The sequence below is a fragment of the Mesoplodon densirostris genome, chromosome 18 (assembly GCF_025265405.1).
Source record: "Mesoplodon densirostris isolate mMesDen1 chromosome 18, mMesDen1 primary haplotype, whole genome shotgun sequence".
Classification (NCBI taxonomy): Eukaryota; Metazoa; Chordata; class Mammalia; order Artiodactyla; family Ziphiidae; genus Mesoplodon; species Mesoplodon densirostris.
The window spans coordinates 16,339,007-16,365,499 of NC_082678.1; the positions used below are offsets into that span (position 1 = coordinate 16,339,007).

At 55.2% G+C, this 26,493-nt stretch overlaps 1 protein-coding gene across 4 annotated transcripts in view; it reads left to right on the forward strand.

The window, feature by feature from the left end:
• The window catches only part of LOC132478232 (soluble calcium-activated nucleotidase 1), a 30,864-nt gene extending 7,760 nt beyond the window's left edge, over positions 1 to 23,104 (forward strand). For 2 of the 4 annotated variants that reach the window (XM_060081246.1, XM_060081247.1), the window contains exons 2-4: positions 236 to 888; positions 2,724 to 2,927; positions 3,783 to 6,054. In XM_060081246.1, coding sequence (XP_059937229.1) covers positions 258 to 888; positions 2,724 to 2,927; positions 3,783 to 4,153 — 1,206 coding nt within the window. In that variant the 5' untranslated portion in view covers positions 236 to 257 and the 3' untranslated portion in view covers positions 4,154 to 6,054. Of the gene's footprint in view, positions 1 to 235; positions 889 to 932; positions 938 to 2,723; positions 2,928 to 3,782; positions 6,055 to 11,952; positions 12,096 to 14,001; positions 14,078 to 15,160; positions 15,353 to 15,824; positions 15,957 to 18,456; positions 18,710 to 21,482 lie in introns of those variants that run through there. The other 2 variants (XM_060081248.1, XM_060081245.1) reach the window with 2 other exon arrangements.
• Positions 23,105 to 26,493: the final 3,389 nt, after the last annotated feature.

Consider the following 26,493-nt stretch of genomic DNA (forward strand, 5'->3'; position numbering starts at 1 on the left):
GGGATAGAGGAGATGGAATAACATTGCTTTAGGAAGACTTTTCTTGCTGAATAAGAGTAAACACAGATACTGCAAAAGTCGGGGTTTACTTAAGCCAAGGAAGTAGTAATGGCACAGAGTCGCGGCAGTGCTGTTTACCCTGGTTGAGGCGGCCTCAGACCGTGTGCCCTCACATAAGTGGGAAGCGCTGTGCCTGGCAGGTCGCTGACCTCTCTCCTTTCCCCCTGGGTTGCAGGTCCCGCCTGCCCTTCAGTCTGATGCCCGTCCAGCCCTCCGACCCCCTGGAATGGAATGAGTCTATGCACTCCCTCCGGATCAGCGTGGGGGGCCTTCCCGTGCTGGCGTCCATGACCAAGGCCGCAGACCCCCGCTTCCGCCCCCGCTGGAAGGTGATCCTGCCGTCCTTCGTGGGTGCCGCCGTCCTCTGGCTGCTCTACGCCCACCGCCCTCCTCCTAGCCGGCCCCCCGTGCCCAATGCCCACAATTGGAGGCTCAGCCAGGCATCCGCTGACCGGTACAATGACACCTACCCGCTATCAGCCCCCCAGAGGACACCGGGCGGGACTCGGTACAGAATCGCTGTCATCGCCGACCTGGACACGGAGTCAAGGGCCCAAGAGGAGAACACCTGGGTCAGTTACCTGAAGAAAGGCTATCTGACCCTGTCAGACAGTGGGGACAGGGTGGCCGTGGAGTGGGACCAAGGCCGTGAGGTCCTGGAGTCCCACCTGGCGGAAAAGGGGCGGGGCATGGAGCTGTCGGATCTGATTGTCTTCAATGGGAAGCTCTACTCTGTGGATGACCGGACAGGCGTTGTCTACCAGATCGAAGGCTCCAAGGCCGTGCCCTGGGTGATCCTGTCCGACGGCGACGGAACCGTGGGGAAAGGTCAGTCGGGCCATCTGTCCCCTGGGCTCGTTGTGGTGCTAGAGGACAGGTCCTGGGTCACCCTCAGCTGGCTTGGTTTGCACACCTGTGCAGTGAAGCAGTCACGGGTCCAGAGGGAGGGGACGTCAGGGAGATTGAGTCTCCTCCCTGCCTCTGACCTGTAGCCCCCAGAGCGTGAGCAGAAGCCTCCGAGACCTCAGACCAAAGCTGTGTCCAGGAGTGCGAGCTTCTGCTGGGGGCCTGCGGGGGAGGCGGGGCCTCTCCAGGAGGAGGGCTGGGCTCCGCCGCTGCTGCTCTCACAGCCCCCAGGAACCAGCCCCTTTCTGTGTCCTAAACGGCATCTTGAGAGCACGCTGGGACTGCACCCTCCACATGCCTCACCTTTAAAGCCGGGGCATCAGATTTTCTCATTTTGAACCAAGACCTTATTAAAAAGCAAACGTCTCCTTTCTGAAAACCCAGCAGAAGGAAGGTCTGTGTGAGCAGCAGTGGCCGCCCCCCACCCCTTGAGTGGAATCTGACCTCTGGCATGGGCTGTGCCCCACTGCTCTGCTGTTTGCCAGCAGGTGGATAGGAGAGCTGTGAGAGGGAGCCTGCATGCCCAGAGCCTTCGGACAGGGCAGCAGGAGAGTTGACACCAACTTCTGCGCGTGCCTGTGCCCTCGGGTGGGTCCGCACCTTCTAGAAAGCCAAACTCCACGGCAGGCGCCTGAGGTCAAAGGAGGAATCGCATTAACTCACTGGGCCCGCTGCCAGGCCCTCCCCCTGCCCCTCTTCCTCCCCCTCTGCTGGCGATAAAAATCTCTCCCGAGTTTGCCCAAGGCTGGGCAGGTTGGCAGGACTATCCCAGCCACCGTTTTATTGAAAACATTGGTTGTCCGCTTCCTGCCTCAGGCTGTCAGGGCGTGTAGGGCACCATCCAGTAGTTCTGTTTGCCCCTTGGATCGGGAGGAAAACAGGATAAAGGGAGCTCAGGGTTGCCCTGTGGTCCGTCATCCAGAGCCACCTGCAGAGAAGCATCTTGCAGGGAGGGTTGCAGCCCCAGCTCCTCGGGCTGGCAGGAAATTTGCAAAACATTTGGGAAGCAAGCACAATTTAGAGCATGGTGTAGGAACAGGTGAGAATATGCTAGAAGAACAAAGCACCCACACAGCCTTCAAAACTAAGCTCATAGTAAGTAAATCTGTCTAAGAAAACACACACTGTTTGGCGTGGCTACCGTGAGCCCCCACGCCAAGCCCCACTTAGCTCTGGGCGCTGGCACATAGTTGACTCAGGGATATGTCAGGTGTGGCCTCAAGGACTGCAGGCACGTTCTGAGGCACGTGTGACTGAGACTTCCCTACACTTTCCTAGGATCGGGCGTAGTCTGAGTCGGGGCTGACAGCTCGAGAAACAGGGAGCTTGGGGTCCGCGGAGATTTGTGAGTGGAGGGTGAGCCTTTCTGGCTGTGCACGGCGCAGGAGGGTTCCCGTGCATTGTGAGGTGGGTGGTCCCAGCGGGCTTTCTGGGGTGAGTTTGGGAGGAAGATGCGGGGGCTCCAGAGGGCCAGGAGAGAGAAGGGGGAGGCAGCAGGCAGAGGTGGCGCCTGTCTGCGCCCCGTGAACGCCGTGGGGTCAGCGCTAAGGAGAGGATCCCCACCGCCTACCCTCTGGGGTGGAGCTCCCCGCAGGCTGGCCTGGCCTCTGCTCTCTTGTCGCCGCCCCGAGGGACCTCTGACACCCAAGGCTGCGGACCCAGAGGGCTCTCTGCTCTTGCCTGACCAGACACACGGAGCCAGGCCAGCAGAAGGCTGGCCGTCGCCTCAGGCCCACCCCCTGTCTCCCTGTTCCCAGGCTTCAAAGCCGAGTGGCTGGCTGTGAAGGACGAGCATCTGTATGTGGGCAGCCTGGGCAAGGAATGGACCACCGCCACGGGGGAGGTGCTGAACGAGAACCCGGAGTGGGTGAAGGTGGTGGGCTGCAGGGGCAGCGTGGACCACGAGAACTGGGTGTCCAGCTACAACGCCCTGCGGGCTGCTGCTGGGATCCGGCCGCCAGGTGAGAGCCAGGCCCGCAGGCGGGCGCTGCGCAGATGGGTAGCTGCAAGCATGCGGGCTCCACGTGTTGCTTGCCGAGCATGGGCTTCGCGTCTTGCTTGTTTGACGATTCGGCTGTCTCTGCCAGTTGCTCCCACCAGGCCACTGGGTTCAGGGGCCAATGAGACATTTCTTCTCTCACCCCAACTCACCCAGACAGACGGCCCGGCAGGCTCAGACAGCAGCCCCGTCTACAGCGTCCTCCCAGCCACCACCCTGGGGTCAGGCCTCGCATGTGACGTGGTGGGAGCAGGTGCACAGAGCTTTGCTTCTTTGCCCGCATTTTCAAGAGTTACGGTTTGTAGTGGGGAATGGTGGTGCTTAGAGCAGCCTGGTCACCTCTAGGCCTGGGGCATGTGACTGAGGACATGGCTTCACGCCCAGATAGGCTCACTTCCCATACTTTTCTGCTTCGAGGCAGCCTCTCCCCACCCGCCTTGATCCATCTTCACAGATCGGACCTGTGTGTTCCTCATGCCTCTTCCCCTGGCGCTCTCCTTTGCGCCACTTGAGTAGCACCAAGGAGGCGAAATACAGACAGACCTCGCAGCCACGGCTACTTGGCAGCGCTGGGGAAGCTGGCGAGGAAGGGTGGCCAGAGAGTGGCGCAGCAGAGACTCAGCGCAGCCCCGTGGGCTCCGTGCTGCTGTCCCGGGCTCAGTCACTCTGGACAAGTGGGGACAAAAGCACATGGAAACCTAAAGAAAAGATGACGGTGATGCTGCTCCGGCGCCGGGCCTCTCGCGGGTCTGCGTGCAGGGGCGAGGCCGCCCTGGCTCTGGGGAGGGCGGGCGCTGACCGGTCTGTGTGTCCCCAGGCTACCTCATCCACGAGTCTGCCTGCTGGAGCGACACACTGCAGCGCTGGTTCTTCCTGCCGCGCCGTGCCAGCCACGAGCGCTACAGCGAGAAGGATGACGAGCGCAGGGGCACCAACCTGCTGCTGAGTGCCGCCCAGGACTTCGGCGACATCTCCATCCGGCACGTGGGGGAGGTGGTCCCCACGCACGGCTTCTCCTCCTTCAAGTTCATCCCCAACACCGATGACCAGATCATCGTGGCCCTCAAGTCCGAGGAGGACAGCGGCCAGATCGCCACCTATATCATGGCCTTCACGCTCGACGGACGTTTCCTCCTGCCTGAGACCAAGATCGGGAGTGTGAAGTATGAGGGCATAGAGTTCATTTAAACTGGGAAAAATCAAGATGATGAGCAAGGCTGGGGGGTGGACGGTTTTAAGCTACGTCAGGACTCAAATTTTATAAAAACCCGAGGACTACACTTTTATTGTGATGTTTAGTTTTGCTTTTTTTTTTTTTCTTTTTTCCTCGGAACTCTGAGGTGTATGCCTGGTTTAGAGATTTCCAGAATTGGGAGCTCAGTCCCAGCCTGAGATGTGGCTTCTCAGAGGGGAAGGGTTGGGGGTCCTGGGACTGCAGGCCAGACATTTCCCTGCACTGCCATCTGGTGGTGTAAGCTAGTCATTGCAGGCATCTTAATTTGGGGCCCATCCTCTGATTCAGCCCTTTCTTTCTTCCATCTGACCTACCTTTCTTTTCTCTCCATTTCTTCTTTTGTTCAATAAATATTTCTTGAGCTCCTACTGTGTGTCAAGCACTGTGCCCCCTCTGGGAACACAGCAGTGAGTCTGAAGCAGGCCTGCCAGTTAGGTGCTCCTGGGCCATCCCCTTTTCCTTCCTCGTGAGCCTCGGGCATTAAACCCACCCCTCCAGACCCCTGGAAAAGAACCTGGTTACGATACAGGATATCACAGGGCTGTGAGAGCGAGGGCAGGCCGCCGAGAACGCTGCAGGTGCCCAAAGTGCTGCAAGAGGGGACGCAGGCCCACCGTCTGCCCCGTCATCAAACTTCTCCATTCAAGTGACCGACCCCGTTTTCTGCCTTCAGGAAAATTCTGCAGCGGTGTAGCACTTTGAAGTTTTCATTATTAACTTATATTAATTAAAGTAATTTCCTTTCTTATAAAATGGAATTGGCAAATCTTATCAGAACAAAGTCTTGTAGTTAACAAATTCATTCCCAGCAGTGAAGGAAATGGTAATTAAGCAATTACAGTTGGTCAAGTTTTCAACCGTTTCTAAGTCCTTGGTCAAAGGATACAAAGATAAGGATAAGGATACATTGCTGTTTCTAGCAATTATCAGAAATTGCCATTCCTTTAAAGACTTCCATGAATGACTTGAATTTGTATTTCCTGAGTCAAGTGGGGCCCTGGGTTCTGGTGAGCCTACACCCTGCCCCAGGCACTGGGGCTCCCTTACCCTGGAGGCTGTGGACGAGGCCTGCCTGGCCCTGTGGTTTCTGTCCTAGCCTTTTATTTCTCCTCAGCCTCCTCTTCCTGGAAACTCTTCACAGAAACCTTGGTGTGTCTCAGTACCTGTGGCCTCTTCTCCACGCTCCAGGGTAAAGGCGGAGGATTTGGGACAGAGGTCAGCCAGAACCAGAGCCTAGAAGGGCCGTTGCCATCAGCCCACGGTGCCCCCTCGCCCAGAAGCTACCTCACCCCTCAGGAGAATGTAGGGTTCGTGATGGCCGGGAAGGGCCGTGTTTTAGGCTCTGGCTGTTACTGTGTGGACCCCCTGTCTCACAGACTTTTCCCGCTTTGAAACTTTAATACAGATGCTTGGAGGGGACCCAGGAAGGATCCCTCATTCTTGTGCTGGTTGTCTGTTTCTTCCACTGTAAAACAAACACCAAAAGAACAGAAAACAAACCTTTGAACGTGACATGTTTCTCTGGAACTCAGCTCCCACTGGACACAGTCTGAAGGCCCAAGTCTTTTCTGACTTTGCCTAGCTGGGCTCCCTGACACACCTCCTTGATAAACATCCATGAATGACATCAGGGCTGTGTGATATTAAAAATACAAAGATGGAATTAGAGGACTGGAGACAGTCACTGAGTTGAGATCCAAGACTCAGGTGCCCAGAAGCACCATTTTCACACAGTGATTTTCAAATATTTTAAAGCTAGCCTTTCCCCCCTGTATTTGCTGCTGTAAGCATAATGATTGTGTTCCTTCCTACTGGAGCCATTGTTTTGCAAACAATAAAATGTATTCTCTTTGTCTCCTGGTCTGTGTTGTCTTTTGGCGCTGCCCCAGGGGATATGAGAGCTGATTCACACAGGGGCTCAGTGAAGGGTGCGCTCCCTGTGGGGGTGAAGAGGGGTTCCTGGCAAGGAACAAGCCAGAAGCCTTCTTGACACAGGACGGCTGATGTGCTGTGGGAGTTCACAGGATAGGGACCCATGGACCTTTGCAGATGAGGAGACTTTGGAAACTGAATCATCCAGTCCAACTTTTCCCCAAGTCTGAATATGCTCTTTTGGTCAGAGTGGTTAAGAATATAGGCTCCGGGACTTCCCCGGTGGTCCAGTGCTTAAGACTTTACGCTCCCAATGCAGGGGGCCCAGGTTCGATCCCTGGTCAGGGAACTAGATCCCACATAATGCAACTAAGATCCTGCACGCAGCAACAAAGATGCCGCGTGCCACAACTAAGACCCGTCACAGCCAAAGAAATGAATAAATAAATACTAAAAAAAAAAAAGAATATAGGCTCTGAGCCTACTCTCGCCTTCTGAAATGGCCCACACTCTGTCTATGGAGTGTGTTTCTGAATAAATCCACTTCTTACCTAAAGAAACAATATATAGGGCTTCCCTGGTGGTGCAGTGGTTGAGAGTCCACCCGCCGATGTAGGGGACACGGGTTCGTGCCCCGGTCCGGGAAGATCCCACATGCCGTGGAGCGGCTGGGCCTGTGAGCCATGGCCACTGAGCCTGCGCGTCCGGAGCCTGTGCTCCGCAACGGGAGAGGCCACAACAGTGAGAGGCCCGCGTACCGCAAACACACACACACACACACACACACACACACACAAATAAGCAAAGAAACCCTTAGCAAACTAGAAATAAAAGGAACTTCTTTAAGCTGGTAAATGTCATCTGTGAAAAACCTGCAGCTAACATCATACTTCATGGTGAGAGACTTTCCGTCGAAGGCTGGGAACAAGGCAAGAAAGTCAGCTTTCACCACTTTTTTCCCCCACCACTTTTTATTTTAAAGTCATTTTAAACCACAAAGAAGTTGCCAAACTAGAATAGTGTTGCTGTGTTCCCTTCATGTAGTTTTGTCCAGTGACAGCCTCTCACATAACCACAGCTCAGTGATCAAACCAGGGAACTGGCATTGTGCTCATTACTTTCATTCACCCGCTGTCCTATGCAAGGTCCCAGACAGTGCAATTAGGCAAGAAAAAGAAAAGTCTTTAGATTGGAAAAGAAAGAGTAAAACAGGCTTTATTCACCAAGGACAAGATCAACTAGATAGGAAAACCCTAAGGACTCTTCAAACAGCTGAGTATAGCAGAGCTGAAGGATACACAGTTCAAATACAGAAATTGATTTTGTTTCTGTGCAGCTGCAGTGAACAGTTGGAAATGGAAAAATTTTAAAACAGCATCATTTATAATAGCACCGGAAAACATGAAATAGTTAGATATAAATCTAAAAAAATATGTGCAAGATCTATATGCTGAAACTATAAAACACTGATGAAAGATATCAAAGAAGACCCAAATAAATCAAAGAATATGCTGTCTTCATGGGTGGAAAGACTCAAATTTTGAGGAAGGGAAACAAAGTTGAAGGACTGATACCATCTGACTTCGAGCCTTAATGTAAGGCTGTAAGTCATCAAAATGTATTAGTGCCATAAGAAGAACAGATATATAAAGTCAGGAGAACAGAAGAGAGTCCAGAAATAAACCCATATGTGTGTGGTCAATTGATTTTTGACAAAGGTGCCAGGGTAATTCAGTGGGAAAAAGATTGTCTTTCCATAAGTAGTGGTGGGACAACTCTATTCGATATGGAAATAAATGACTGAAACCTGCCATACACAAAATTAACTCACATTAGATAATAGACCTAAATATAAGAGCTAAAACTACAAAACTCTATACATTTCTATGCAGTAGAAAATCTTTGTGAGTTTAGGTTAAGCAAAGATTTCTTAGATGTGACACCAAAAGTATGGAAAATGGAGCTTTTTCCAAACTCAAAACCTTTGCTTTTCAGAAGATACGGTTAAGGAAATGAAAAGGCAAGTTTTTCATTCCAAACAATTTGCAAGTCGTGTATCCGCTAAAGGACTCGTAGGCAGAATATATAAAGAATTTATACGACTCAGTGATAAGACAACCCAATTTAAAATGTGTTTAAGATTTAAATAGACACTTCACCTCACCAAAGAGGAGGCATAAATAACAAATAAGCATGTGAAAAGATGCTCCACATCATGAGTCATTAAAACTACAGAAAGATTCCACTACACACCCACCAGAATGGATAAAACTGAAAAGACTGGCAATACCAAGTAGTGGTAAGGATTTAAAGCTACCGGAACCATCATAGAAATTGCCAGTAGGGTTGCAAAATGGTTCAGCCACATTGGAAAACAGTTTGACAGTTTCTGAAAAAGTTAAACACACACCTACCATATGACCCAGTAATCTTATCCCTACACAAAAGAAATAAAAACTTATGTTCACACAAGGACTTGTCTCCAAATGTTCCTAACAGTTTTATTTGTAATACAGGAGTCCCGCCTTTATCCACAGGGGATACTCTCCGACATCCCAGTGGATGCCTGAAACTGTGGGTAGTATCAAACCCCATATAGACTGTCTTTTCCTATACATACCTACCTATGATGAAGTTTAATTTATAAATTAGGCACAGTAAGAGAATATCCGAGCTGCCAGCATACTACTCTTGTGCTTTGGGACCATTATTAAGTAAAATAAGAGTTGCTTGAACACAAGCACTGTGATATCTGGACGGTCGATCTGATAACGACAATGGCTACTAACTAACAGGTGGGGTACGCTGGATGAAGGAATGATGCACGTCCCAGGTGGGATGGCGCAAGATTTCATCACGCTACTCAGAACAGTGCAGAATTTAAAACTCACGAATTGTTCATTTCTGGAATTTTCCATGTAATATTTTTGGACTGTATTTACCACGGATAACTGAAACTGCAGAAAGCAAAGCCTCGGATAAGGGGGCGGTGGGGGGAGGTGAGTGTAGTCCAAAACTGGGAGTGACCCAAATGTCCATCAATGCATAAGTGCAGAAACAGATTGAGGTCTGTCCACACAGTGGGCTACTACTCGTGAGAAAAGAACCAATTACTGATATTCTCAGTGACATCTCAAAAGCATGTGCTAAGTTAAAGGTTATATATTGTGTATTTCCATTTATATGAAATTCTAGAACATGCAGAGCTGCAGTGACAGTAAGCAGATCCCCGGTTGCCAGGGTTGGGGGCTGGCAGAGGGGATTGTCAGCAAAGGCATAAGAGAACATTTGGGGGTGATGAGAATGTTTTCTATATTATGATTGTCATGGTTACCATCTGTATACATTTGGCAAAACTCATTAAATCGATGCACTTTATTGTGTGTAAATTATTAGATCTCAAGCCAATTTTTTTTCTATAAATTTATTTATTTATTTCTGGCTGCGTTGGGTCTTCGTTGTTGCGTGCGGGCTTCTCTAGTTGCGGCGAGCGGGGGCTACTCCTCCCTGCGGTGCACGGGCCTCTAATTGCGACGGCCCCTCTCGCCGCGAAGCACAGGCTCCAGGCGCGCGGGCTTCAGCAGCCGCAGCACGCAGGCTCAGTAGTTGTGGCTCACGGGCTCCAGGGTGCAGGCCCAGTAGCTGTGGCGCACGGGCCCCGCCGCTCCGCGGCATGGAGGATCCTCCCGGACCAGGAACCGAATGAACCCGTGTTGCCTGTGTTGGCAGGGGGACTCCCAACCACTGCACCCACAGGGAAGTCCCTCAAGCCAGTTTTTTAAAAAAGAAAGAAAAGTGTGGGTTGGAATCCCAGCTCTCCCGCTCCCAGCTGTGTAAGTGGTTGGGTTTCCCCTCTCTGCACTTCCGTTTTCTCATCTATTAAAGAGTTAATAAGAGCAGCTACTTCCCGTGGAGGTTGGGAGTATTGAATGGGTCCTGTCAAAAGCTGACAGCAGTGCCGGCTTCCTCGAGGTTAGCGTTACAGGCAGCGTTCCGTGTTTGGTGGGGGGCGGGAGAGGAGGCACAAAGAGTGTCTTACAGGCGTCGTAAGGGTTCTGGTCTCTGACAGCCCCCAGCACTCTCGCCACCACGTCTCGGCTGTGGCTTCCTGCTTCCTGCTTACAACACTCACCACTGGCCCGATTGTCCACAGTGTCGGGGCTTTCAGCTGGTCTCCTTATCAGAGCTGAGCCACTCCTCTCTGGAGCAGATGGTCTCAGTTTCCGTTCTCGTTCCCTTTGTGGTCCTAAGGCTGGAGAGACCCTGAGAGCCGGAGGGGAACAGACACCCGTGCTTTGATTCCATGTCTGGGCCTCAGTCTGACATTTTACCACCTGCACACAAAGGACTTTCCAGCAGGAAAGGACTCAGGGAATAAAGATTCGGCAACTTGGGTTTTTCGACTTTGCCACCAGTACCTCCCAAAGGACTTCCTATGCACTCCTGACCTAGACTGGCCACTTATTGCTGCAAGTACCGACGGACGCTAGAAGTGACAGTGCTGGGGTTTCTGTGTCAGCCAGCACTGAGGCTCCTTCAGCTGGATGGCATGTTAAAACTCCCCTGTCTCTTCTGCCACTTACGTTTCTACTGCTCTCCCCACTGATCTTTACGGTTCCTTTGGAGGGGATTAGATGAGCCGGTAGCCCCCTCAGACCTCACGTCTAGGGCAAATAGTCATTGAATGGTTGACCTGGGGGCTCACTCTCTTGGACGCAGGTCTGCCAGGGAAACTCTGTCTCCCCCAGTAGTTCTCAACACCAGCTGCACATGGGAACCACCTGCAAGGCTTTAATGCCAATGCCTGTCCCCACCCCAGAGATTGTGATTTAATGGGTCTGGGCCTTGGGAGTTTGTGAAACTCCTGGGTGATTCTCATGTGCCGACCAGGTCGACAGCCACTGGGTTAGAGAGACCTGGGGACATTCCAAGGGGACAACTCTTGTCCAGAACCTGGGATGCAAGTGACAGAAATAGAAGAGATCGATTGCCTCATTTAACCTTGAAGCCAGGGCTTGGCCTTGACTTCAGGCCAGCTGGACGCAGGTGCTCAAGCCGTAGCATCAGGACCGAGGTTCCTCCATCTCTCAGCTCTTCCCTCACCTGCATCCTCAGCTGGGCTTCCCTCAAGGTACAGACTGGGGCACCACGGACATCAGCATCTCCAGGCCGCCTGCTCCCTGCAGGGTCCCGTTCCAGGAGCCTGAAGCTGACTCCCTGGGCCGGCTGGGATCACGGCGCCTCCCTGACACCATCTGTCTCCCACCCGCCAGGCCCAGGTCAGCCCCAGAGGAGTCACACAACCTGAGGGTGAGATGGGGGTGCCTCCCCAGGGGAAAATCGAGGTGCTGGCTCTCTGTCAGAGGAAAGGCAAGGGAGTGGGCATGAGGCGGGCAGGACAATTTATGTCCACTCCAGAGGTTCCGCCCCCGCCCCAGCAGGGTGCCACATTCAGGTCAGGCTTGTCAAGTGCTTAGAGCAGAGTGAGCAGCCCCCTGGGCGCTGTCGCCTCTGCTGGCAGTGTGTGAGACCCAGGAAATGGTTCAGGGTGTGCGGTGAAAGAGCCCACAGTCCCCGGATGCACACCCTGCCTGTCCATGCCCACCCTCTGCTCTATCTGACCACTGTCCACTGCTGCTCCTCCTTCCCCTCCCCCAGCGCCGGGGCCTGGCACTGGTCCAGCTCGGAAGAGTATTGAAATTCAAATGTGACTGTCAGCCGCCTTGCTCTGTTTACAAAATCAGCCAGACACTGCCGCCATGGGCCGCTGCCACCCCCACCGCCCCAGTCAGCACCGAGGGGGATCGGGGTGGTGCAGAAAGCCTTGGCGGCAGCCAACCCCAGAAGAAAACAGTGTCAGGTGGTTTCTAGAAATCGAAACTAGACTGAGCTTTCTGAAGCATTTCCTGAGACCAGCCTGACCACGTTCTGTACTGGAAGGGTTTTCTGGGTTGAAGATTGGTCTGCAGAGGGATCCTGCAGGTGGGAGGCTTTAGGACAGCCATCAGCAGTTGTCTCAGGCAGGTAAGCTTGTGCCTCTTGCTCTCAGGTGGGTGTCCCTCTCTCTATACCATGTAATCTCATGGGGGCCAAGTCTCCCTGCTTGTACCCAGATGGGGATCTGGTGCTTCTCCTGAATCCAGGGACCATCACTGCTGCTCCCGTGTCCAAAGGGTCTCTGTGTACAGTTGGGCAGGTTGCTCACTGGCACACAAGGACACCAGCCCGAGGGGCAAGCAGGCTCGGAATTCAGCCAAGGTGCTCTCTCTGCTCAGTGCTTTTCAGCCCAGGCTAAACCTGCCCAAAGGAAGAGCACCTTTTTCCAGTCTGCATAAGCTCTGTCCCACTTTCCAAATGAGTCAGGCCAAAACGGGTGGTCACGGCCACCTGAAGTACTGTGACATTTTCATACAACGTGCCAAGTGCCTAAATGGCCATTTGTCTGGGGCCTTGAGTTCCTGTTTCAGGATGAGCAAAGCTGGTGGCTGCCACTGTCTGGGGAGTGCAGAGGGTGACCAGCCATCCCCGTGTGCCTGGGACCGAGGGCATGTCCCAGGACACAGGAGTTCCCATGCTAAAGCCGGGACAGGCCCCAATGCACTGGGCGGTTGGTCATGCTAGCCCCTTGGCCATCTGCTGAGGCCAGTGTAATGAAGAGAGGGCACCCCCACACACACACACACACCACCCACGGCTCCCCAGCTGTGTGAGCCCAGCCGGCTACCCCTCTGGGCTTCAGCCCTTCACTTGTAAGGTGGGGTCAATGGAGCATTGCTCAGGCTCGTGGTCAGGATCCCACGAACCGGTGGTGTGAGCGGTGCTGGCCCAGGGATGCCGTTCAATATGGTTAACAGGGCTTCGTGCCTGGGATTCCCCGGGGGTCTGGTTAACGCAGGCCTGGGGCGCCGCCCCAAGGTCACCAGGCCCTGACTTGAGGGGCAGCCGCAAGAGAGGCCACATCCCTGCTCGCTGAGCCCCAGGGGTGAGTGTGGGTGTTGCAGTGACCACCCCCTTGTGCGGACAGGAGGGGAGGGAGGCAAGTGAGGGGCAGGATAGGGGTGAGGGGAAAAGTGAGCAGTGACAATTACACGGAACCACGAAGTCCAGGCAAAAGTGGGGAGACCTGGGTCCCCCCTGCCTGCCTGCCCAGGGCTGGCTGTGTGGCCTTGGTGGTCCCCCGCCTCTTCGAGCCTCTGCTCCTTGGGGACACTGACCTCAGAGGTCCTCACATCCGGTGCCCCTCCCCCCAGCCTCTCCCCACCCACACCCGGCTGCACAGTCAGAGGCCTGGGCCTCAGCCCTGACCCCTGTCCTCCCCTCCCGACGCGCCCAGCCCAAGCTCTCTCACTGCTGGCTGTCCCTCTGTCACTCCTGCCCGGATTCCTGGGGCCTCCTCCTGATGCGTCCCCCGGCCCTGCTCTTGCCGCCCCCTCCCTTCCTGGGCTCACTTGGTCCAGAACCCACAGAATGTTCTTCGTCTGCCGCAGACCTCAGGGCACCCCCTCAGGGCTCCATTGACTGAAGATAAAGCCCCATCCTGAGCAAGGCTCCCCAGGCCCTCCCAATCTGGGCCCCACACCCCCTGTCTTCTCCCTCCCCACCCTCCCCACCCATCCCCCCGCAGCCACGCCCAGGGCCTAGCTTTCTGAGATGGGCTCCTGTTCCCACTGTCCTCGCTGCCCAGAGACCCCCCTTCCTCTGGGCAGGTCTTCCTCGTCCTCGGAGGACCACCTTCAGATGAGGTAAGGGGCCCCCGCCGAGGCACCCGGAGCACCGGGCGCTCCCCAGGCTCCCGGCTCTGAGGGTGCAGACCCTGCACCCGCCGGCCGCCCTCCGTGAGCAGGGTCCGAAGGCTGGGTGGACACACCGGCCCTGGTGCCGAGGGCTGTCCAGCTCCACCGTCTCACTCGGCTGCCTCCTTTCGCTGCAGGACAAGGGGCTCCCAGGCAAGACCATGGCCCCCCTGTGGCTCCTGTGGATGTGGCTGCTGGTCGCGGGGATTCAAGGTGAGTGGGGCCCCGGAGATTTGGAAAGCAGCGTCTGTGAAGCTGCTGCTCCCTTGCCCTGTGGGGTCAGCCCCCTCTTTGCAGAAAATCAAGGCAATGTTCTGCCCGGTGCCTGGGTGACGGGAGTCAGCCCGGGTCTTCTCTCCTGCTTGAAGCCCTGGGCGTCCCAAGTCATGGCTTGTATGTTTCGGTGGGGGGATGCCAAGGGAGTCACCATTTCATCCGATGGGAACCAGAGGGAGCCGGCAGGAGGGGCCCACAGATTGGCCAAACCCTGGGGACACGAGGCCAGTGCCCTTTGGACACAGTCAGACTTCCAGAGTCCTGGACGGCTGTCCTCACCCTTCACACTTCGAGGCCCTTCCTCATCCTGATGACCCCACAGAGGCCTGTTGCCCCGCATCTGAGAAGTGCCCTTTGACACGGCGCCCAGTTCCTGCCTGCCCCTGTCGGCTGCAGCGTGGGCTGAGGTGGGGCTGGGCAGGGGAGGTCAGCAGGCTGAGTCCCAGAAGAACAGGTGTAGGGCCAGGACCCTGCTTCCTCTCCTTGCCTGGCATGCTCTGCCTGAGTCCTGGGGCGCCCTGGGCCTGCTTGCCCCTGGAGTTCCCGCACGGCCCTTCCAGCAGTCCTCGCTGTGGTGCCCGGGCTGCACCCCAAGCCCCACCCCAAGCCCCAGACGCCCTCAGTGGAGTCAGTGTGGGCCTCTGCCCCATCCCCCATTCTTTCCTTGGGGTCCTGCCACCCTACTCTCAGGTGGCACCGGGTACCCCCTCTGCCCCTCCTCTACCAATGAAGGGTTCAGACCTCAGAGACAAGAAAGGTGGAGTCTCCCCTCACTGTGTGTGTGTGGGGTGGTCTATGTGTACTCTCCACTCCTCCCCGGGGCGTGATCCCCTCGAGGATGGATGGGGTCTTCAAAGCTAACGATCCAGGGGTCACCCCCTACTGGGGAGAACTTTACTGCCCCCATGAAAGCACATGACCCCCAAGGAGGGTGGGGCGGCCATGCTGCTGCCCTGGGATGGAGGCCCAGCACCCGGCCTTCAACCTTACTGACCCCTGCTCTCCCTCGGGAGCTTGCAGGTGTGAAAGACGGTGACATGCGGCTGGCCAACGGGGACACCGCCAACGAGGGCCGCGTGGAGATCTACTACAGAGGCCAGTGGGGGACGGTGTGTGACAACCTGTGGGACCTGACAGATGCCAGCGTTGTCTGCCGAGCCCTGGGCTTCAAGAATGCCACCGAAGCTCTGGGCAGAGCCACCTTCGGGCCAGGTAACCTGCGGGTCCCCAGGTCCTCCAAAGCTGGACATGCTGCTAAGTAACCAGGCCTAGGAAGGGATCGTACCTAAGGCGGGCAAATGGCATTCCCGCCAGCTCAGTGCTGGCAGAGGTTTCAAAGACGCCGAAGCCCCCGTGCTGGCTGAGCGCAGGCGGCCCGGCGCACACTCAGGCTTGGCTGGTGGCCATGTCCTCCAGCCCAGTGGCTCCACTCAGGGGAATTTACCTTCTTGAAACAGTTTCCCCCCAAAAGAAAAGTCTGTGTGCAGTGCCTATGATACAAAAAAAGGGAAATCGTCCAAATATTCAGAGACAGGGGTAGATGCATAAATTAAGGTATAATAATTTGATATCTACGAGGAAGACTGACCTTGTGAGAACAAGGCTAGTTCATGGTATGACGTTACAAGGGCCCCGAGAGCCCCAGCTCCCCCTCCAGGCTCTGTCATTCTTGCTGTGCCACCAGGAAGGGGCCCTATCATGCTGGACGAGGTGGAGTGCACAGGGACAGAGCCCTCGCTGGCCAACTGCACATCCCTGGGCTGGATGAAGAGCAACTGTAGACATGACGAGGACGCCGGTGTGATCTGCACCAACGGTGAGTGGGGGCGGGGGGGGCGTGCCCCATCCTGAGCCCCAGGGCCCTCCCTGTCCCCCTGCCCAAGAGCTGCCACGGAGGCCTGAGCCCTGGATCCCAGGGACGGTGGTCACGCCGGCTCCCCACCCCTCCACGCGGATCACACACCTCCCCGTGCAAAGGTTCGCAGGTGGTGCCTGCTTTCCAGGAGGGGCAGGAAAGGCCCAGTTCCCACCACCTCACAGCAACAGATCCCCACTTCCTTACCGCCCCCCCGACCGGAACCGCTCAGAAATGCTCCATTTAACCCGATTCTCGGGCAATGAGCCACATTCCAAATACAGGCACACCTCGGAGATATCTCAGGTTCGGTTCCAAACCACTGAAAGCGAGTATCACAGTAAAGCGAGTCACAGGAATTTTTGAGTTTCCCAGTGCCTGTAAAAGTTATGTTTACACTATACCGTAGTCTACTGAGTGTGCAATAGTATTATGTCTAAAGAAACAATGTACATACTAAAATATTGAATCACTATGTTGTACACCTGAAATTAATATATTGTAAACCAACTATACTTCAATTAAATAAATAAGCAAGCACACTTAGTTGGAAGCAGAGCTAGAACTGGAATAAAGATTTTCTGATCCTAGTCCAGAGTTCTAGGTCACTCCTGCAAGAGAGAAAGCAGCTGTCACTGGGTGCAGGCTCCTGACCCAGCAGCGCCCCCTCCCTGTGATGGGGGGAGGTGCAGGGAGGCTGACACCCGTGCTCAGCTGTACACGGGCAAGACCTTGTCGCATTAAGAGAGGATTGAAGCTGAAGAGTTTCAGATAAAATAAATATGCGTATTTTCTCTCTTTTTTTTTTGTAGAGAACAAGTTTAAAGACTAGCCAGTTCTAAATATAATGGATCGATGGCGTAAAATCAGTGAACCAGAAAAGCTATTGATGAAAAAAAAAACACTCTACACACCTTAATTTTTAAAAGAATAATGTACATACCTTAATTAAACAATACTTTATTGCTAAAAAAATGCTAACCTGGGCTTCCCTGGTGGCGCAGTGGTTGAGAGTCCGCCTGCCGATGCAGGGGACACGGGTTCGTGCCCCAGTCCGGGAAGATCCCACATGCCGCGGAGCGGCTGGGCCCGTGAGCCATGGCTGCTGAGCCTGCGCGTCCGGAGCCTGTGCTTCGCAACGGGAGAGACCACAACAATGAGAGGCCCACATACAGCAAAAAAAAAAAAAAAAAAAAAAATGCTAACCACCATCTGAGCCTTCAGCAAGTCATAATCTTTTTCCAATAGTAACATCAAAGGGGACTGAGAATTACCAAAATGTGACACAGAGACGCAAAGTGAGCAAATGCCGTTGGGAAAAAAAAATGGTGTAGCTCAAGGCACAGTTGCCACAACTTTCAGTTTCAGAGAAACGCGGCATCTGTGAAGCACATTAAAACGAGGTGCCTGTGCACCCCGTGTCTACACACTGCAGGCTTATCTCTCGAAACGCCAGCATTTTGCTTCTGCTAGTTCTCATTCCAAAACATATTACAGCACACCCCCCGAACCCGGGCTTAGACAGCGTGCTGAACGTGCTTTAGACATTTCTTGGGGGCAGAAAAGCCTGATTGCAAACAGCCCCAGCCCTGCCCTCTCCTCAACGCCATCACACTTTCTAAATGGACCGAGGCTGCCCTGCAGTTTTGAGTCTCAGGTCCCAGTTTTATCTCGTCTCTCGTGACCACTTGTCCTTCTCCCTGGGCTCACACAGGGAGCGTGGGGGCACGTGCAGGAGACACACCTGGGTTGTGGGGCTGGGGTGCAAGTCAGGAAGCAGCCCTGGCCTGGTGGAGAGCCCCGGAGTGAGAGTAAAGGAGAGTCTGGGGTGCAGGGAGGAATGGGGGGGACTGAACCCACCTAGTTTAACTGTCAGAATTGATTCAAACCTGTTTGTGGCAAAGAAAAAACAGATGGAATTTAATTCCCTGCTAAGCTTTGGGAGGGGCCAGGAGAGGTGGTGCATCACTCCCAAACCACCCTGGGGGCTTCAAGTAGCTTCTCTAGGCCTCGGTCCCCTGAAGGAGGCTGCTGAGAACCTCAAAACTCTAAATAGGGTTGCCATGAGACCCTCCCTCTTCAGACCAAACCAGGCAGGAGGTTTGGGTTTTAGAAGGTCATATCTGGGTGAGTGATTGATTGGGATGGGGCGCCAGGCTCTGGAAGTCAACGCCTCCAAAACACCCACCTGGATGTGCTGTCTGAATCTGGGGGAGGCAGATGAGCTAAGTAGGGGTGTTTGACAGAGCGGGGGCTCTGGGCCACGGAGGGCAACAGCACCCTGTCTTCCAGGGCTGTTCTTTCCTTTCCTCCCCAGGAGCCTTTCTGAGTAGATAAGGCAGGACCAGGGCCACGATTTAAAGGAAGAAACTGACTCCAGGGAGCAAAAGTGTTTTCAGGTCACAAAGGAAGCAAGGGCCAGGGCCCCTCCTAACACGGCACGTTCCCTTCTACCTCTTAGAAACCAGAGACATACACACCTTGGACCTGTCCAGCGAGCTCCCCGCAGCTCTAGAGCAGATCTTTGAGAGCCAAAAGGGCTGTGACCTGTTCATCAGGGTGAAGATGAAGGAGGAGGACGAGCTGGGCATGTGTGCCCACAAGCTGATCCTGTCCACCAACCCCGAGGCACACGGCCTGTGGAAGGAGCCAAGCAGCAGAATCACCATGGAGGTGGACACCGAGTGTGTGCCTGTTGTCAGAGACTTTATCAAGTGAGTGTCCTCGGGGCGGGGGGCTGGGGACTGGGCAGCATCCCCTCCAGGCAAACCGAAGGGACAAGGGATACGGCACCGACGACAGCCATGCTTGGGTGAACACACTTGTTCACACTTGTGTGCACACACACACATTCATACATTTGCCTTCATAGCCATGCATCCTCACATTCACACGCACATTCTTATGCATTCTTTCTGCAGGGACTGTGAGAGATGGGGCGGCACACACACACACACACGCACACGCACACACACACACACATGCACACCCCTGTCTCTCAGGTGTCGTAAGTATCCAAAAAACAACTATTAAAGGGTCTCCCTCTTCTCACCTGACTGATCTGCTCACTCGAAAAATTTTTTTAAAAACCTGAATCCAAATCTGTTGCCGGAGAAAAGTGGGGGGAAGCCCTCAGGTGGGGCCGCCCAGGCCTCGGGTCTAACCAGTGGGCCGGCCACGCTCAGGAGCCCATCTCCCAGATGAGGAGAGTGGGCCCCGAGGGGCGGCCCCTTCCCCCCAGACCGCCGTGCTGGGGGCCACTCTGTCCCCACCCGAGGGGCCTCCCAGGGGCTGGTGTTCTGAGAGCATCGATTTGAAAAAAGAACCACGTCTATGAAAGCTGTTCTCTCTCGTGACCCAAAGCTGTAGGTAGCTGAAAGTGACGTTTAAGAGAAAACAACAAATGGCGGTTAAAACAGATTAAAGTGGTTTCTTTTTTTTTTGGGGGGGGGGGGTTGGGGGTACGCGGGCCTCTCACTGTTGTGGCCTCTCCCGTGGCGGAGCACAGGCTCCGGACGCGCAGGCTCAGCGGCCATGGCTCACGGGCCCAGCCGCTCCGCAGCGTGTGGGATCTTCCCGGACCGGGGCACGAACCCGTGTCCCCTGCATCGGCAGATGGACTCTCAACCACTGAGCCACCAGGGAAGCCCTTAAGTGGTTTCTTTTCAGCCAAGGACAATATAAGAACTTGGCAGCCATCCTGTGCCCCGCCTAGCGGGACTGATATCTGTAATGCGTTTGCGCCTGTCCCCAGCTTCCCGGCCCCAGCTGCAGTCACCACCCTTGATCAGAGTTCAGTGATTTTCTGGACTGTCTGGCCATGTGCTCCGGCTCTCTCTCCCTGTCTCTCCCTGTCTCTTTCTGTCTCTCTGTCTCCCTGTGTCTCTCTCTGTCTCTGTCTCTCCCTTCCTCTCTCTCTCTTCCTTTCTCCCTGCCCCTGTGTCTCTCCCTCCCCTAAGGCAGAGAGGCTGCAGTGAGCCCCGTCCAGGCCCCCGAAGGCTTCAGAAGACCCCTGCTCACTGCGGCTGCCCCGCACGCTCCCCTTCCCTCTGCCCAGTGGTCCCCACGCGGCACCTGCTGTTCAGAGCCTTCTGTCAGTAATCCAGCTTCTCACCAGTTTCTGGGGTCTCTGGGGGTCACTAACACCCCAGGGCCTTTGGTCTTTTTTCTACCTTTCAGGATGTTTTCTTCCCTGATGGTGGGGCAAGGCCAAAGGGCTGATTGCGACCCGCTGTCCCCAGCCACTCGGGTGCCCGCCTGAAGCTGAGGGTGGCCAGTGTGCCCAGACCGGGGAGAGCCAGCCGGGCTGGGGCGTCACCGGGTGGGAGCTGCACAGCTCCCAGTGGCTGGGAACCATCCCTCTCTGGCCCCAAAGCGGGATTAAGAGGTGGTGACAGAAACATTCTGCGGTTTCCTCGCTCCCTTTGTCAATGGCCATCTGCGGGGCCCTCGGTGGCACCCCTTGCCTATGAGAGAGGCAGTGCCCCGTCCGCTGTCCGGGTGCTGCCCAGGGCGGAGGTTCCTGGGCTCAGGCCACCACCAGGCAGATACCCAGCTATGGGAGACGGGCCAGAGGGTGCAGATGCCCTTTTTTACCCCAGAGTTCACGGTCATCAGCAGGATCAAAGTGATGTGTTGAGTGCACGAGGGCAGAGAGGGTGGGAGGAGGGCGGGCCCACCTCTGCCACCAGCACTGGACACTGCGGGGCCCCAGCTCTGCTCTGGGTGCCCCCAGCTCCATGTACAGGTGACAGGGTAGCCAACAGGTCCGCTGCTCCCTGGAAGGCTCAGCGTTCGAGAGAAACCATGGGGAGAGTTTGGCTCTTCCCAAAGCAGGACCCCACTCCCCATGTCCCAGGAGACAGCAGCCACAGCCTATCGTTTCCCTTCCCAGCAGGCTCCCTCTGCACACATCTTCACACAGCAAAGGGCTTCCTGGTGGCTCACCGAGTTACATGGCAGATGGCACAGACTGGGTGCTGCCCGCGGGGCTCACGGCTGGTGGGGAAGGCAGATAGGAGGTGGCCAGCGGCGATGCCCATGTCACGGGAACACCAGACAGGTGCTGGTGTCAGAGGGGCGCCCACGGGCACCCAGTGGGGGCCCGAAGCGTTCTGGCCAGGTGCGTGACGGTGGGAAGGGAGGGGCAGGGCAATGCTGATGCCCAGGAGGGCCGGCAGGCCCTGGCGCCCAGGGTCCGGCCCGTGAGGACGATGGTGATGGTGGAGGAGGTGGTGCGACCACCTCCCTCACAGATGAGGATGAAGCAACATCCTCAAGGAGCCTGGGATCCGCCCACACCTGGCTCTAAGCAAACGGGAGCTTGGAATGTGGGTTGACCCAGGAGATAAATCAGGGGGCTCTGAATGCCCCTTGAAATAGCTAGCACCGCGGGTGTCAGCGGTCAATAGCACACGTGCACCAGGTCACACCTGTTGTCCTGCGGGGAAGGAGTATCACCAGGCATCAGCCCTTGTCTCCCCGCAGGTACCTCTACTCCCGGAGGATCGACGTCTCTCTGGCGTCAGTGAAGTGCTTGCACAAGCTCGCCTCTGCCTTCGGGGCCAAGCAGCTGCAGAGCTACTGCGGGCACCTCTTTGCCATCCTCCTCCCCCAGGACCCCTCTTTCCGGACGCCCCTGGACCTCTATGCCTATGCCCTGGCCACCCGGGACCCTGTGCTGGAGGAGATCTGCATGCAGTACATGGCCTGGAACTTCGGGGCCCTGACGCAGGCCGAGGCCTGGCCGAGTGTCCCCACGGCCTTGCTCCGAGACCTGCTCTCCAGGACTGAGCTGGTCACTCCCAGCGAGCTGGCCGTGCTGCTGGCCTTGGATGAATGGAGCCAGGAGAGGCGCATCTCCCACGGGGAGGTGGAGAGCTTGGTGGAGAGGGTGCGGTTCCCCATGATACCGCCCAGGGACCTCTTCACGCTGCAGTTTAACCTGTCCCTGTACCAGAGTCACGAGGCGCTCTTCCAGAAGAAGATGCTGCAGGCCCTGGAGTTCCACACCGTGCCCTTCGAGCTGCTGGCTCAGTACATGCGCCTGAACCTCACTGAGGACACCTACCAGCCCCGGCTTTACACCTCGCCCACCTGGAGCGCCTCCGTGAGGGGTTCCACTTACAACCCCTCCAGGTCCTTCCAGACGCCCCAGCACCCCAGCTTCCTCTTCCAGGGCAGCTCAGTCTCCTGGTCTTTAGTCTACCTCCCCACCATCCAGAGCTGCTGGAACTACGGGTTCTCGTGCTCCTCTGACGACCCCCCCGTCCTGGCCCTCTCCAAGTCTAGCTACTCCAATCCCACTATCGGTTATGAAAACAAGGCCCTGATGCTCTGTGGGAGGAACTTCGTGGCGGACGTCACCAACTTCGAGGGCTGGAAGGCCCTGATCCCCAGCGCCCTGGGCACCAACAGCTCCAGGAGGGCTTCCTTCTTCCCCTGTCCGGCAGGGTCCTTCAGCAGCTTCCAAGTCGCCATCCGTCCCTTCTACCTGACCAACTCCACGGGTGTGGACTAGACCCGAGGCTGGGGGAGCCAGGGTGGCAGGAGCGCCTGGAGGCTGGGCACCTCCCATCCTTCACCTCCTCTCTGCAACCATCTCCAGCCACCGGCCACCAGATGGCCCCCCTGCTTCCGTTGATCTCTCCGAGCTTAAAGAAATTACTGGAAGGTTTCAACTAGTGCAGTCCACAAACCGAGAACTCCCACTTCCCACTGCCCAGCTGGTTTGTCGGGAAGCAACAAGATGTGAACGAGGAGTTGTCGGGTCTCCTACCCTGCCTTTCACTCCGCCCTCTGCTGTCCCTTATCTGAGATCATTAAAATTGCACTGTGAGGGCTTCCCTGATGGCGCAGTGGTTGAGAATCTGCCTGCTAATGCAGGGGACACAGGTTCAAGCCCTGGTCCGGGAGGATCCCACATGCCACGGAGCAACTAAGCACGTGAGCCACAACTACTGAGCCTGCGTGCCTAGAGCCTGTGCTCCGCAACAAGAGAAGCCACCACGATGAGAAGCCCGCGCACTGCAACAAAGAGTAGCCCCCACTTGCCGCAACTGGAGAAAGCCTGCGCACAGCAACAAAGACCCAACACGGCCAAAAATAAATAAATAAATTTATTAAAAAAGAAAAAAAATTGCACTGTGGTTCCTAAGTTCTCTTGTTCATGCAGAAAGAGTTGTTGAGTCCACTGGGTGTTCGGATATTGGGTGTGCTAGGCCCTGGGGTCCAGTGAATGAGCAGACCCAGTCCTTTCCGTGTGAAGCTGCACTCTTGTGGGTGAGACAGGCGATCACAAGTAAAACACTTGGGGTAAATACAAGCTGCAGTAACGGGTGATGGAAACCAGAGGGTGGCAGGGGGGAGGCACAGGCTGGAGCTACTTTAGTGGATCTCAGTGGAGAAATGAAGAGTGCAGGGCAGCAGATGTGGGGGAAATGGGAGGAGGCTGTGGTCCAGGTAGAAGGAACAGCACGTGCTTGGAATCTTTTCTCCATCAATCCTTGCACATGTGCACAGGGATGGGGGCAGAGATTCTCATCTCAGCGTTGTTTGTAAAAATGGAAATTTGCAAAGAACCTTAAAAGGCCACCAACAGAGTACTTGACCACAAATAAAAGACACCCACAATGGGGTGGTCAGGCAGAAGAAGGATATACTAGAAGGATACTGGAAGACCACAGAATCTAGGCCAAGGCAGGGGAACCAGGCCTGAGGTTCTGTGGGTACATCCCGTTAGAATGCCATCACTGGGTTCTGGGCGCTGGACGCTGCCCCTACCGGAGCAGGACAGGAATTCTAAACTCTCCCCGCTTCTTTGTGATGCACACTCCAGGCACCGGGCCCCACTGGAAGCATCTGGCTGGCCAGGCTCAGGCCATGTGCCCTCCACTCTTGGCCAGGGTCTGAGAGAACAAGTATCTGGACTGTTTTGGCCTCGAGAAGGGAGGCGGCACAAGGCTCACCCAATGGGAGGGAGGTTCACAGGCTGGGCAGCCAAGACACAGCCGTCCCCGCCACACACTCCTCTTCCCCAGAGGCCCTGCGAAAACAAAAGCAGGGACACAAAGCCTCCGCCTGACCCTACACAGCCTCACCCTTTCCCAAAGGGTGCCCCCAGGCCCCCCAGGCTCCAGGCCCACCATCTTGGCCACCTCTGTAGCAGTCCTCTGACATTTAAAAAATCTATGACTTTAAATCACACCATTGACCATTGCCATCACCACTGTCGGCCACATCAGCAGGTAAAGGAAGACAGAAAGGAAATGTTCATTATCAATGTACACCAGACACACACAGGGGAATGCTGTCCTGGCTGTAGCAATGAGTCAAGAGACCACAGCATCTCCCCTCTCCTACCCACTCCGTGGACCTCTGCCCACAGACAGCACCTCGGCAGTGAAGGTACAGCCCTGGTCAGATAACCAGAACCTTCCAGAGAGCTCAAGGCCCTGGTGGATCCTGGCTGTAAGGAAATCTACAGCCCCACATTGAGCCATTGGATCCGGCAGTTTGAGGAGACACCCGAGAAATCACCGAGTTCCTTCCATCCTCCTTGTGGGCTTTCGAGTGGCGGACCTGTCCCCCTGACGATCAGGGCCCACCAGCCTAGGGCAGGCCTCCTGCTTTCTTTCTGCATGCATTTGCCCGAGCACATGAGTGGTCCCACAGGCCAGATGCTGCTCTCAGCTTCTGGTCACTGCAGCGTGGAGGTGTCTCTTGGTGGAAACATTCGTCTCATAGGTATAAAACCTCTAAACCAGCAGAGCCCAGAGTTAGGGGGACCAGAAGCAAAACATCTGCCCCTGGGGGACTTGCTGTCCTGCTCGGCCACCACTGGCTCCCATACTGGGGTTCCAGGTCAGGGAGAACCACACACTGGCCGTGAGCCCAGTGTGTGCCACAGACTGGAGGACAGGGTTGGGTTTTTGTTTGGGGTTGTTTGGTTTGGTTTGGTTTGGTTTGGCAGTAAATGATAAAAGAATTTATCAAGGAATCTGGAAGTAGGTTGATTCCAGGATTGGCTAATGGGCAGTTGACCTGTCCTCAGACCCAGGTTCTTCCATCTTTCGTCATGGAAGAATTCACAAACCAATTCTGTGTCGAGGGCTACTCATACAACGGTGAGTCCCTGGGCCTCAGCACCTGCATGATCTGGGGGCAGCCATCCAGGCACCATGCTGTTCGGTGAGTCCAGGGTTGGTAGCACTAAGGAAGACTGATGGGTGGGGAGGACCAGTCCAAATCTAGGTCAACGTTGATTCCTTGGATGGAGGGCTTTGATACCTCGGGGCAAGCTGCCTCATGCTCTGCCTCCAGCCTTTTTGGGTCACCAGTAAAGGGCTGGAGCAGCACCAAGCGTGGTACGTGTCACCTCAACTGTCCAGAGGTGGTACCCTTTTCTAAGTGGCCAGGGCCACCTGTCTTCAATTCGGCCCAGGGCGATGGCTGTGGCATGGTGAGATGGCAGGAGGCAGGTCCAGAATCAGAGAGCTGACATGGTCCCGAGGCAGGTTGTATGTGTGTGTGTGCGTGTGTGTGTGCGCGCGCGTGTGTGTGTGTGCGTGCCCGCACATGAGAGAGAGAGAGAATTGCTCCCAACAACGGCTGCATTCCACTTGTTGGGCTATAACACTGCTCCGATCAGGCCATGTCTGGAACAGAAGGGCCTATTGGGATCTTCACCTGGTCTAGTTCAGGATAATCTACCAACCAAGTGTTCACGAGAGCCCATGAAGCCTTTCCCGGGAGCTCTCGGTCACCTGGTTAATGGCCAGGAGGAAGGTTGTCAGCACCACACAGACTGTTTAAGTCCAGGCCCTAAGATGTTTGACCGCTTGCCTCTGAGGGGGCTCTGGGCAACCCAGGAATTGGGAGGGGACCACACCCCTATCATGATGGCACAATCACTTCTGCTTACCACTTCTCAGGTTTTGTTGTTGTTTTTTCAATGATACAAATCAAGTAAGAGTTTTGCAAGCTGCTTATCTGTTTTGGTCTTGAGCATCTCATGGACAATTAACCATATCCTTCCCATTGCACTAGGGAAGCCCTCTCAACGGCAGTGTCTCTGGTAGGGGGCCCTCTCTGACCTTCAGAGATAAGCCACAAGGGCACTTTCTAAGAGGCTGGTGCTTCCTTCCCCAGTGCATTTCACCAGGTCTTGTAGGGAGCTGAGCTGTCTGGGTTTTTCCAGATCAGGGGCTAGAGATTGACTGCACACAGTACACTCTTCAGGGGTCCCAGCTCCTGGATTCCTTTCTCTACATGTACGGAGGAATTCATGGGCCCCCAGGGAGGCCAGTTTTCAGTCAATCAATTGCGGAGATAATTAGCATCACTCTCGGCTGCTCAAGCTAGCAAGGACGCTAGATCTCTGTTGGATGTACCTGTATTCGATATTTTTAGATTTGGCTTCATATAATGAAAACCAAAAATAGCAGTGGCTTATAAGAGATACTCTATTTTTCTCTCACATGGAAGAGAGGTAGGCTCC